The sequence below is a fragment of the Pseudophryne corroboree genome, chromosome 7 (assembly GCF_028390025.1).
Source record: "Pseudophryne corroboree isolate aPseCor3 chromosome 7, aPseCor3.hap2, whole genome shotgun sequence".
Taxonomy (NCBI): domain Eukaryota; kingdom Metazoa; phylum Chordata; class Amphibia; order Anura; family Myobatrachidae; genus Pseudophryne; species Pseudophryne corroboree.
Genome location: NC_086450.1, coordinates 492,949,783 through 492,963,953, shown reverse-complemented (window position 1 = coordinate 492,963,953; position 14,171 = coordinate 492,949,783). Strand labels below are relative to the sequence as shown.

The window sequence follows — 14,171 nt, the reverse complement described above, 5'->3', positions numbered from 1 at the left end:
TTGTGTCACAGACTCCATTACAATATAATAATAATAATAATAATAATAATAATAATAATTTTATTTATATAGCGCTCTTTCTCCAACAGGACTCAAGGCGCTTTACAGACATCAAAAACAATACACATGATACAGAGGATTTAAGCAATACAGCAATATACATGTAGACATTACATACAATTCTTATATCGCTGGATACAAATTAATGTCCTATTTGCCACACTAAGGATTACAGGTCTGCACAATTTACTTAAAAAATTAATTTTAGCAAAATTTTTTACTGAAAAACTTTTTGCCTAGAGGTCCCATAAAATACCATAAAATATGATACTCTAGGGCTCTGTGATTCAAGAAAGTTTGGGAACCACTGTGTTAAGTGATTCCATCACTACCCTCACACCATACAATGTTCCCAAACTTACACCCACCCCCATACAATGTTCCTAATCTTACTCCCACTCTTAAATCCACCCAGTGGTGCAAGTAGAAAAAAAAAATCTTAGTGGTACTGTGTGCATGCACAGAAGGAATGTGGCCAATAAAAATGGGGGTGTGATAAACATATGGGGGGCCATATATACATATGACCACAATAGTGCAGTGCCAGATACACATATGCTCCCAATAGTGCCAGATACACATATGCCCCCACAGTGCCAGATATGTCCCCAGAGCGCCAGATACAAATATGCCCCCTCAGTGCCTTATACACATATGCCCCCACAGTGCCAGGTATACACATGTCCCCCACAGTGCCAGATAGACATATGCCCCCACAGTGCCAGATATGTCCCTAGAGCGCCAGATACAAATATGCCCCTCAGTGCCTTATACACATATGCCCCCACAGTGCCAGATATACATATGCCCCCACAGTGCCAGGTATACACATGTCCCCCTCAGTACCAGATAGACATATGCCCCCACAGTGCCAGATATACATATGCCCCCACAGTGCCAGATATACACATGCCCCCACAGTGTCAGATACACATATGCCCCCACAGTGTCAGGTATACACATGTCCCCCTCAGTACCAGATAGACATATGCCCCCACAGTGCCAGATATACATATGCCCCCACAGTGCCAGATATACACATGCCCCCACAGTGTCAGATACACATATGCCCCCACAGTGTCAGGTATACACATATCCCCCCAGTGTCAGGCATACACATGTCCCCAGTGTGCCAGATACACATATGTCCCCCCCCAGTGCCAGATATGCCCCCACAGTGCCAGGTACACACATCCCCCCCACCGCTGCTGCTGTGGTGTGAGGGGAGGAGAGCACAGCGTGCGCCTCTCCTGACCCTCAGTGCTCAGTCCGGTCTCTATTCTCTGGCAGCAGCATGTCTCCCAAATGAGGCTCCAAGCATGGCTATCGGGCCGGTGGTACTGTGTACCGGCTGTCAATTTCCTACTGGTACGTAGTATTGCCCCATACCACCATACTTGCAGCTCTGATTCCACCCCAATGTTTCCCATCTTACTCCCACCCCATACAATGTTCCCAATCTTACCCCCACCACATACAATGTTCCAAATCATACCCCTACCACATACAATGCTCCAAATCTTACCCTACCCCATACAATGTTCCAAATCATACCTCTACCACATACAATGCTCCAAATCTTACCCTACCCCATACAATGTTCCCAGTCTTACCCCCACCCCATACAATGCTCCAAATCTTACCCCTACCCCATACAATGTTCCCAATCTTACCCCCACAACATACAATGCCCCAAATCTTACCCCCACCCATACAATGTTCCCAATCTTACCCCCACAACATACAATGCTCCAAATCTTACCCCACCCCATACAATGTTCCCAATCTTACCCCCGCCCCATACAATATTCCCAATCTTACCCCCAGCCCATACAATGTTCACAATCTTACCCCCACCACATACAATGTTCCCAATCTTACCCCTACCCCATACAATGTTCCAAATCTTACCCCCAGCACATACAATGCTCCTAATCTTATCCCCACCCAATACAATGTTCCCAAACTTGCCCCCAACTAACATTATAAATAAAATTATTATTATAATTAATCTAATATACTTTATAAAATTATTGGTTGAATCTGATTGGTTGCTACAATATGGGCAACATTTCCACTCCTCCTCTTGATAAGAATTGATATATCTCCTCCATACTGATATGAGACACTGCCCTGGTCAGACGTGGTGTCTCCTGTTACCCGACCACTGACCTTTCTGGGCTCCAGCCAGCTTGTTCATCAGGTAGGACTTCCCCGTCCTATACAACCCGACTATGGACACCACCACCACTGGCTGCGTGATCCGGGAGAGGATGTCTATCGCCTCTGGGTTTGCTTCCAGCTTTCCATCAGGGGTGTTGGTAATTAGACAGACTGGGGCTTCCATTTTCATGTGTGACGCCATAGTCTGCAAGCGAAGTAGATTCAGGCGTGACAGCAGCTGCGTGGCACGTGGAGGGTTAATTATACTGTGCATTTGTGTCATTTCTGTAACCAAAGCTGAGGACATGTATAGGGCTATTGCTCTTTCTCTATATGGGAAGGATGCAACCTACACATGTAACACAGATTTGATATTAATGATCAGTTATGCATCTAATTAAAACACTTATGTGATGCAAATATTTGAACTGCAGCCTTGAAAGTTATAGCTGCCTTACAGGGTGTGTAATATTCATGCATCCTGCAGTTCTGTATCTTCTGCTTGTCGGACATGATAACTGATGACCGTAGGACACCAGGGAAAATAATTACACAGGAAATTCCTCTATGCATCCTGATATAGGCAATATTATTTATAAGGTATTCAGGTCTATTAATGAAGCGGTGAAAACAGCAGAGAAGTTTCCCATGGCAACCAATCAGCTGCTACGTATAATTTTATAGAATTCACTTGATAAATGTTACTTCAAAGATGATTGGTTGCCATGGGCAACTTCTTCACTGGCTCACTTCTCCGCTCTTATTACTGCTTCATAAATAGACGCCATTGTCTACTATAACCCTGCAAATACTGTATGTGTACAATGGTTACATGTAATAACTACACACAAGGCATAAATAGAGACAGGTAAAGTGTGGAGCAGGAAAAGTCTGTATAAATATCAGTAAAACAGTCACAGGTGACCTCTATGTACATAACTCACATTGTGTTCTTCCGTTCGGTGAGCAGATTCCTCTGTGATGAGCAGGTGATGGGGGAAGTGACTCTAGTCCCTAGGAATGAACTTTAAGCAGAGTGTTCTGTAGACTGTACTTACTGGGTGTGGACAGAAGTGAAAGTGAAAGACGACAAGATGAGAAAGAAATGTATCACGTGATTTTCAGTAAAAAGTAAATTACTTTCTTCTGATATATGATGTGATCAATCATATTCTCCTCACTGGCTATCTAGCAGCATTATATATACTTTACATAGGGCCTAATTCAGACCTGATTGCTAAAGCAAAATTCTTTCTCTAATGGGCAAAACCATGTGCACTGCAGGGGCGGCAGATGTAACATGTGCAGAGAGCGTTAGATTTGGGTGGGTTATTTTGTTTCTGTGCAGGGTAAATACCGTCTGCTTTATTTTTACACTGCAATTTAGATTTCAGTTTGAACACACCCCACCCAAATCTAACTCTCTCTGCACATGTTACATCTGCCCCATCTGCACTGCACATGGTGGGTCATTCTGACCCGTTCGCACGCAGCGGTTGTTCACTGCTGTGCGAACGAGTCAGAACTGCGCATGCGCGGTGTGCACATTGCGCATGAGCGCCGTTGCCCGGCGACGGTTGTCGCCAGGCAACGGAGCACCTAGCAAGAAGAAAAGACGCGGCGCGGGATGGAAGAAGATTGACAGCGGAGAGGTGGTCCAGGGCAGATACTCACCGTTTCCAGACGTTTTTGGAGAGTGGTAAGAAGAACGCAGGCGTGTCCAGGCGAACGGAGGGCGGATGTCTGACGTCAGGACCAGGACCTTCATCGCTGGATCTGTCGCACTGGGTAAGTAGCTGTAGGGCTGGTCTTGTTTTGCAGGAATTTTTTTAAGCATAGCAGCTGCACAAGCGATCGCAGCCCTGCTATGCTGAAATACACTCCCCCGTAGGCGGAGATTAGTTGATCGCAGCAGCAGCAAAGAGTTGCTGGCTGCGATCAACTCGGAATGACACCCATGGGCATGGTTTTCCCCATTAGTGAATTTTTTTGCTGTTGTGATAAGGTCTGAATTAGGCCCTTAGTACCAAAGCCCAGTCACAGGCATGAAAAAAATTCTAGTTGTCTCCACTGAAAATAATTCTGCATATTTTTTTGATTTTAGTATAGAGCAGAAAACCTCCGTAGTGCATATCTGAATCAGACTTACCTACTTTCTGGCTGCTCTCTGCGGGAGAGAGCAGCCAGGTCGTCTCAGGGGGCGGGCAGGGAGGCTGTGACGTCGTGTAGGGGGTGGGCAGGAGGCGGGACGGGGGTGGAGAATGGGTGGGGCGGGGGCGGAGCTAAGGCGTGACCACGACGAGGCCTCTTCTAAGCCACGCCCCCCGCTCTGTAATGTCGCGATCGCGGCATTACCCTGCAGGGGGCGTGGCTATGATGACGCGATTCATCAAGAATCGCGTCATCAACTGCCCGGACCGCCCACTTTAAACACTAAGTGGGCGGACGGGCAGGGGGGGACCCCACGAATCGGGAGACTTGCCTGCTCTTCCGGGGGGCCGGGAGGGTCACCCGATTTTCGGGAGCCTCCCGGCCATTCCGGGAGAGTAGGCAAGTATGATCTGAATGCTACATTTGCGGTCTATTTATGAAGAAATGGTGCCATTAAAATATACCAAAACTGCAGTTTCTGCATGTGTAAGGGCAGAAGGATGTACAGTATCTCTGAAATGCAATGATATAGAAAACAGGAGATGTTGGACGCACAGGATTTTCTGCTTTCTGGTTGCCCTCCCTTGCAGCAGCCGTCCTCATAGATTTCTATAGGGGTGGTTTATAACATGGTCTGTAATGCAAAGCGTTTCGTATCTCACATGTGTAAGCTATGGTCATCTTCAGATGGCGACAGCTAGTTAACGCAATGGGACAGCCCTCCCCAGTGGGCTGGAGGTGATCCCAATGCCACTTCCCCGCAAGCGCAGTGACCCGTCTGCATTCACTTCACTTCTTACTGAATACGGACATGAGCTCTTATTGGAAGCCCATGGCCAGGGACCTACTGTAGATGAATACAATTCCCAGAAAGAAAGAAAAATCCTTACTGCTGAGATAAGGTTTGCTAATATTTGTGGGCAAGATGCATTGTTTAATAAACGTGTCCCTTTAAGTTTGTATGATTCATATATCCCCTTAAGTCGCCCATAACTTTATTGTGACACACTTAAACCATACATGCCTATTCTCCCGGAACGGCCGGAATGCTCCCGAAAATCGGGTGACACTCCCGGCCCCCGGAAGAGCAGGCAAGTCTGAGCTCAACGATTCAAACATGGGTAAATACAACAATAACAGAAAGGAAACCCAAGTGAAGGAGAAAACTCAAAAAAACTCCCGTGGACCGAGATTGTGCAAGTTGTAATTCGGCCCCCTTGGAGGAAAATTAAAAAATTCACTTCACACCCTCAATTCCTGAATGCTAGTCATTCAAAAACTGACGGGTAAAACACGTTTTTGGGTTAGCGCAACAGGCGCAATGAAAGCTACAAACATATATGCACCCGCAAACCTCAGACTTCAAACGGCTAGCTTCCGCAAACTCGCAACTGCAGCCAGAGCAGCCGTCCTTACCCGTACGGATAGGACCCACTCACTGCAGCACTGAAAATTAAAGGCAACTGATACAGCCGCCATACCGGCACACTGACAACCTGTAAGGAAATAGCAAACAAAGACGTAAGGCACCCTCCCACTCACAGAGGGGCACCTCAATGCCATACCATGAAAACAGAGAAAGCAAAAGGCTGCTCGCATGAGCAGAAACCAAGTTTTATTTATTAAAAGAACTCTGTTTAGGACACGTGGGCACTCGCTGAGGCTGGAGGAGAGAAAATTCTGTACGCAACGGAGGAAAGGGTTCTTCACTGTTAGGGCAATAAGGATTTCGAATTCCTTGCCAGGGAAGGTGGTAATGGTGGACTCTGTAAATGCATTTAAAAGGGGTTGGATGAATTTCTGATTAAAAAGGACAGCCAAGGTTACAACATTTAAAATATAGACGTTGTTAATCTGGGTGCAACATGATTTGTAGTTGTCAACTAGTCATAAAGCATTCTTCAGCAGGTACAGTAAAATCAACTCAACATAATACAAAATACAGGTTGAAGGCGATGGGCATTTTGCCTCTTTTCAACCTCAACTGCTATGTAACTATGTACAGTGTAAGACTGGGCTATGAAGGGCCCACTGGGGCATACCTCCCAACATGACCCTCTCCAGGAGGGACACAATGCTCTGCTTCTGGACTTCCCTCTTAATTTATGATTGCCATTACCTGTGGCGAAACACCTTTCTTACCTTGAGAACCTGTGCCCTAGAGGAAAGAGTGGGCCCTCAGGCAGTGGGGCCTACCGGTGGTTTCCCCTGTACCCCTGTGGGCCAGTCCGACCCTGACTATGTAAAGTCGGCCTGGAAATGGAAACCCTTCGCAGGCGCAGAACCCAGCTAGAAATTGCACCCTTAACTTACCCAGTAAACTACTCAATGAGCTGCCACAGGAAGGGTGGGCACGGCAAACCAAACATTGCCGCCTCAGTTTCAGGCATTTGAGCACCAACTGCCGCAACAAACGCAAGGCCTGGGGAGTGGAGGAGCGCTGGTTATTAACCGCATGGACTACACCTACGTTATCACAGCAAAAAAAAAATACTCCGGTCGGACAAACTAGAGGACCACAACTCCACCGCCACAATTAACGGCAAAAGTTCCAGAAGAAGCAAGTTCTATGTGAAACCGCGCTAACCCAGGAAAGAGGCCAAGGAGCAGCACTCCACTTGTTCCTAAAAAAGGCACCAAAACCCGAACCACCAGCAGCGTCCATAAAAAGTTGCAAGGAACTATTAGGACAACGCTTGGACGGCCATAATACCTCCCGATTCAAATAAACCAGGTAAGTGGACCACAGAGCCGGCCCTAACCAATATGATGCCATAGGCAAGATTTTGGCTGGGGCCCCCTAGCACAACCGCTATTTCCACCTCTGACCCTGCACCCCTTTCCCAGCACCATCACCCCCCAGCCACAGCGGTCCTTTTTTTTCCTACCCCCTTTCATTTAAATAAGAACAGTGTACACATTCGGCGCACAGCCCAAAAAGGTATGTGTTTTTGCTGGTAAGAGGCATGGCCACAGAATAGTACCCCCAATTCAACTTATGTCTCACAGTAGTGCAACTTTATTCACAATTTATCATGCGATAGTGTCCCTTTTTCACATTACATCACAGAGTAGTACCACTTTACCTTATATACGTTACTTCTCACAGTAGTGCCCCTCATTCACATAACATCATACTGAATTGCTCCTTATTCACATTACACCACACCATATTGCTCTTTATTCTCATTACACCACACCATATTGCTCCTTATTCACATTACACCACACCCAATTGCTCTTTATTCACATTAGACAACACAGTAGAGCCCTTTCTATACGTTATGCCACACACTAGAGCACCATATACACATGATGCCACACATTGGTAATGCATTTACACACATGATACCACACATAAATTCCCCTTACACATGACACACATTATTAATGTCCTTATTAACATAATGCGCCTTACACATTAATAAGGGTTGGCATAATGTCCTTATAGAGGGTAAAAACCAAAACGTATCCTATACATCACCCCCACATTATTTATAAGGATTTTGGTGATGTCACAAAGTATTTAGGTTTTGCCATGGTTAAAGTTTACCCGCCTTGTGGGCTTTTCTTTCCAGTTCTACCAGTTAAAATGGTGGGAACTTTGCGGTTGACCGAAAGTAACCTCACCGCTGACCGCAAAGTTCCCACCATTGGCTACAATGGAGCGCATAGGCGCTACATTGTATCTCAGCCGTGTGCAGCCTGACAGACACTACAGGAGCAAACAGCCAATCAGGAGAGTGGCACGACGTGGCGCTCCCTGATTGGCTGAAGGGACCCTCTTTGACAGGAGTCAGGGGGGGTCCTGGCAGTCGGGGAAAGGGGTCCCATGTGTAAACATGGGACCCCTTTCAGTGCGTGGTCGGGTTTCCATTTTTATTATTTTGGCAAGTGCGTGGATTATACAAAGGTCTGATTCTACACTGGATTATGTGAGTATAATTTTTTTCACAGGTACCCCAAGGATTCTACATGGAGAAGAGGACTGAGCCTCATGGGAACATAGGTAAGTATGTATGTATGTATGTATGGAGGTGTGCATGTATGTAATAAACTTTTACTTTTACGGTGTGTGTGTCCTGTTTTTTGGGGGGTATTTTTTTTAGTAGTAGTACTACAGGTACCAGCGGGCCTTATTTTTCACCGCATGTGTGGTACCAGGTACCAGGTTGCGGGGGAGGCTTGCTGGGACTTGTAGTACTGCTACTATAAACAATGTTCACATTTTTTCAAAAGGCTATCAGCCCCCCATCCACCGCCCTTGGATGGGGGGGGACAGCCTCGGGCTTCACCCCTGGCCCTTGGGTGGCTGGAGGGGGGACCCCTTGATTTAAGGGGTTCCCACTCCTCCAGGGTACCCCGGCCAGGGGTGACTAGTTGGGTATGTAATGCCAGGGCCGCAGGGACCAGTATAAAAGTGTCCCCCGGCTGTAGCATTATGTACCTGGCTAGTGGAGCTCTGTGCTGGTCTCAAAAATATGGGGGACCCCTACGCTTTTTGTCCCCCGTATTTTTGGAACCAGGACCATGCGCAGAGCCCGGTGCTGGTTGATTAAATATGGGGGAACCCCTGTAATTTCCCCCCCCCCCATATTTTTTCAACCAGGACCGGCTCAAAGAGCCCGAGGCTGGTTATGCTTAGGAGGGGAGACCCCACGCAATTTTTCCCCCCGTTTTTACACTAAACAGACCCTTTCCCATAGATAACCATGCACAGATCTCACTGATCCATGCATGGGCCCTCATTCCGAGTCGTTCGCTCGTTCTTTTTCATCGCATCGCAATGAAAATCCGCTTAGTACGCATGCGCAATGTTCGCACTGCGACTGCGCCAAGTTATTTTACAATGAAGATAGTATTTTTACTCACGGCTTTTTCTTCGCTCCGGCGATCGTAGTGTGATTGACAGGAAATGGGTGTTACTGGGCGGAAACACGGCGTTTTAGGGGCGTGTGGATGAAAACGCTACCGTTTCCGGAAAAAACGCAGGAGTGGCCGGAGAAACGGTGGGAGTGCCTGGGCGAATGCTGGGTGTGTTTGTGACGTCAACCAGGAACGACAAGCACTGAACTGATCGCACAGTCAGAGTAAGTGTGGAGCTACTCTAAAACTACTACGAGGTTTGTGATCGCAATATTGCGATTACTTCGGTCGCACTTTTAAGAAGCTAAGATTCACTCCCAGTAGGCGTAGGCTTAGCGTGTGTAACTCTGCTAAAATCGCCTTGCGACCGATCAACTCGGAATGAGGGCCATGGTTATCCAAACTCGACTGGAAAAAGCAGGTCTATTTTTTTGCTGCTTTTTTTTAACGAATCGCAAAAAAAATAGACCCGCACTTGTACACTCAGAGACTAACACCCAAATACGAATGAATAGTGAATACCCGTATTGTATGAAATAACAGCCGCATTTGACCGATGGTCTATTCATTCGTATTTCGGAACTTTTCAAATCAAACCATTACGAATAGTCCAAACACTGCCGAGATTGGTGCTTAGTGAATTCCCGGATTGGGACTTAGAAAAAAAAACACAAAACGGACAAACTCGAATTCTTAGTAAATATTGGCCCTGACGTTTAACAGATTGTTCTTTTAGATTGATATATAGACGTGTCCTTTCCTAGTGTTACTTCAGTCACCCGTAATACACCCTCCCGACACACTAGGTCCCGTGCTATTCAGTTGCGTAGATCACCTTTCTCGTTTAAAATATGCATCTTATTCACACAAATAAAACAACTGGGAGAGACAAAACTACTCTGCAAAGTTACACTGCTCAATTTGATGTGCGACATTTGAACATCTGTTTGCGACTATATATACAACAAAAAATGGTTACAAACTAGCGCTATTATAAAGTATTAAAACTTTAAAACGGAAAACTTGAAGTGAGAACCTCCTCATCCAGAACACCGTTCAGCTGTTTCCCCGCTATCAGAAAGACACTCACTTTATAGTTCTTTCTCGATTTCATATAAAGGTATCTTTCAGTCGGCGGGTGGCAGGTGTCTGGTAATTTAGAGTAAGCTGGACTTTTGGAATGTCACTTACATTGTTGTCCTGTCTCGCGTGCACGTAAAGGTATCTTTCGTATCTCTCACGATGCAGACGGCAGGAAACAGATAAAAAAAAAAAAATTCTCAGGTACGTGGATTACAAATGGATTGCTTGCAGAAGAGGACCGATCTACACTGGATTTTGTGAGTATAATTTTATCAACAGGTACCCCATGGATTCTACTGGAGAAGAGGACCGACCCTAGTGTGAACATAAGGTAAGTATGTATGTATGTTGGTATGTATGTATGTATGTATTAAAGTTATACGTTCACGGTGTGTGTGTAATGTCTTTATTGGGGTATTTTTTTAGTAGTAGTACTACAGGTACCAGCGGGCCGCAGGCTGGTACTTGTGGTTCTCCAAGTACCATCTTGCGGGGGAGGCTTGCTGGGCCTTGTAGTACTGCTACTAAAAACAATATTCAAAACTTCAAACAAAGACTATCAGCCCCCAATCCGCAGCCCATTGGATGGGGGGGACAGCCTCGGGCTTCACCCCTGGCCCTTGGGTGGCCTGGGGGGGGGACCCCTTGATTGAAGGGGTTCTCACTCCCTCAGGGTACCCCGGCCAGGGGTGACTAGTTGGATATTTGATGCCACGGCCGCAGGGCACTGTATAAAAGTGACCCCCGGCTGTGGCATTATCTGTCCAGCTAGTGGAGCCCGGTGCTGGTTTCAAAAATACGGGGGACCCCTACGCTTTTTGTCCCCCGTATTTTTGGAACCAGGACCAGGCGCAGAGCCCGATGCTGGTTGCTTAAATATGGGGGAACCCCTGTCCATTTTTTTCCCATATTTCTGCAACCAGGATCGGCTCAAAGAGCCCGAGGCTGGTTATGCTTAGGAGAGGGGACCCCACGCAATTTTTTTTTTTACATTTAAACTATTTTTTTTTTTTTACAAGGTGCACAATGAAGCCCAGCACGGATCTCTCAGATCCAGCCGAGATTCATTGTATTAAAGTCGGCAGTGTTTTACAATTCACTCACGTAAAACACTGCAAAAAAAAAACGAATGACATCGACATCGGAAAACCCGAAAATGCAAAATACGGCAGCTTAGTAAATTAGTCGTAATAAATTCAAAAAGTTGCAATTTTACACTTTCGATGTCATTCGTGATTGAACTTTGACCTCTTTCGGAAAATTACGAATGTTAGTAAATATACCCCATAGAGTCACAGGTTTTTATAGTGGCTTTTAAACAAAATGCACAAAGCACTTTTTTCATTGCACCTTTTTTGCAAATATCACTGGTCACTTTATGATAAGCAGAGCCCTTTTGTTGATACAAACCTTTTTCTCTGTCCACGTGATCACACCAATCTTTGATGAGAGCATCCGTATAAGGGGGGTCATTAAGAGTTGTTCGCTCGCTATCTGCTTTTAGCAGCATTGCACACGCTAGGCTGCCGCCATCTGGGAGTGTATCTTAACTTAGCAGAACTGCAAACGAAAGATTAGCAGAATTGTGAATAGAAATTTCTTAGCAGTTTCTGAGTAGCTCCAGACTTACTCCGAAAACAACAATAAACTGCTTTAACAGCGCCTCACGGACTGAATAAATCAAATTCCCCTGATAAATGCGCAGCTGAAAAACACTATGTGGGTGTTTGATTGAAGACAATAAAAACAAAAGAATCAGCTGCGCAAATTAGCAGGGAAAAAGATATTGAAAGGAATTAGAGAGCCGATGTATAAATATGATAGATTTAATAACTAAAAATAATAATAGCTAAAATGTGACAATACACCAATAAAAATGAAAGCACACCTTGACTCAATGTATCAAATTCAATAGACACCAGCTGTGTCAGTTCTCTAGATAGAAAAGTCCACTGAAATTAAAGTCCAGCTGATGTTTAAAGTTGTGAGTGGTAATGGCCGCAGAGCTGGAGGCTGGAGGTACAGTGAATAACCATATGGATGAATGTCCCAAATATTCAGATTGCGGGTAAACTCGGTGTTGAACACAGTATAATACCTCTCCTTTTGTGGGCTGGTTCCAGAGCCGAGCGTCCTCGGCGAGGTGTCCTGCAGTGCCCACTGATGCGACTGCCGCAATGGAGAGGGAACCGTGAGTTCACTGGCGGAGAGCCGTATGATGATGTGAACGGCTGGAGGGAGAGACCCAAGTCCGCGGCTATTCAGAAATCTCTGTGGAGAGTATGAGGCGACTAGCGGGGAGAACAAACCCGCAGTTACTTCCAAGAACGGTTACCTTGGCAAGGTGTGCTGGAGGAGGCGTGGCCTAACGCGTTTTGTCACGTGACCCGTGACTTTATCAAAGGAGTAGACTTACTCCGACACTGCGATCAGTTCAGTCAGTTTCGTTCCTAGTTTGACGTCACACACACGCCCAGCGTTCGCCCAGCCACTCCCCGTTTCTCCAGACACTCCCGCGTTTTTCCCTGGCACGCCAGCGTTTTCCCGCACACTCCCATAAAACGGGCAGTTTCGCCCAGAAACACCCACTTCCTGTCAATCACACTACAATCAGCAGAACGATGAAAAAACTTTGTTAGGCCGTGAGTAAAATACCAAACTTTTGTGCTAATTTACTTGGCGCAGGCGCGCTGCGTACATTGCACATTGCCAGTTTGCGACTAATCGCTCCATAGCGAAAAAAAATAACGAGCGGACAACTCGGAATGACCCCCAAGGAGCGAAGGACGAGAAAAGGAATCCATACAAAGACAGCATTACGGGCACATTCACATCTTATATCTGGTACGCATATAAGCCGTAAAGATTTACACTGAAACAATATTCAGCATCACAGCACTGAAGGCGCAGAGACTTTATCCCTAATGAATATATATATATATATATCAGTTCCTCCTTTGATCAGTTAGGAATTTCATCATTTATAATGATTATATTAATACCATCTCTAAATACAACTCTGGTTTTCAGTGGCTCTACAACCAGTGGGTTATTCATCCCTGGATCAGGTCTATAATCTCGGCAGAGGTCACCTCCAAGGTGATCTAAGCATCTGACACTAAGAGAGTAGGTGAGCCTTCCATGATCCAGGTGGCAGATGAGTGACTCGTATCCTAGTTTCACAGTTTCCTCACACTTCCCAAGAAGATCATCATTGTGCTTGTTGTCCTCATCCCAAACCTCTATTGTTATTTTTTTGTTGGCTGCCAGATCTACAATATTCATTTCATAATTTGCATTCCATTGTGGATCGTCATTATTCCAGATGGTTTGGGTTATTAATACGGTGGAATCAAATGTAACTTTCACATAAGCATCTGTGTCTGACCCGTAGTCACCCCACAGGTCCCTGGCCTTCTCGACACTCACAAGAAGCTTGGCTGCTCCTCTATTTGTTGGGCAGCAGTCTGAGTTGATATGTTTGGTAGCTTGACATGCGCAGTAACAATGGCCTCCACGACTGGCATATGTGCGGCCAGGGCAGGAACAATTAATGATAAGGGCATTTTCCTTTATGTAATCATTTATAGCGCGCCTGAGGTTGTCTTTTTGTGGGCCCTTAAACCTCACTAAGTTATAGATAGGATCCAGAGAGTAGGTCACCAGACCAGGTGTAGTCTTCAGGCCCTCCAGCCACTTGTCAAACTCAGAACGACCTATTTCACTAGAAAAAAGGTCAAATTTCACGTTTCCTCCAATTACCTGGAAAGGAGGAAAGAAAGAAAGTTTTTTTTTGCATTTATTGATTGCTTGTAAAACCCTACAGTAATGCTGAGAATCATGAGACT

General features: G+C 45.7%; 1 protein-coding gene and 1 long non-coding RNA gene across 2 annotated transcripts in view; both read right to left on the bottom strand.

Moving 5' to 3' along the window:
- LOC134945726 (uncharacterized) overlaps window positions 1–14,171 on the bottom strand; it is an 889,695-nt gene that overhangs the window by 495,937 nt on the left and 379,587 nt on the right. The gene's annotated exons all lie outside the window — the stretch shown is intronic.
- Window positions 12,134–14,171, bottom strand: part of LOC134945719 (perforin-1-like) — a 44,686-nt gene continuing 42,648 nt past the window's right edge. The window contains exon 4 of the mRNA XM_063935171.1: window positions 12,134–14,085. Within this exon, the coding sequence (XP_063791241.1) occupies window positions 13,285–14,085 (801 nt within the window). The 3' untranslated portion in view covers window positions 12,134–13,284. The remainder of the gene's footprint in view (window positions 14,086–14,171) is intronic.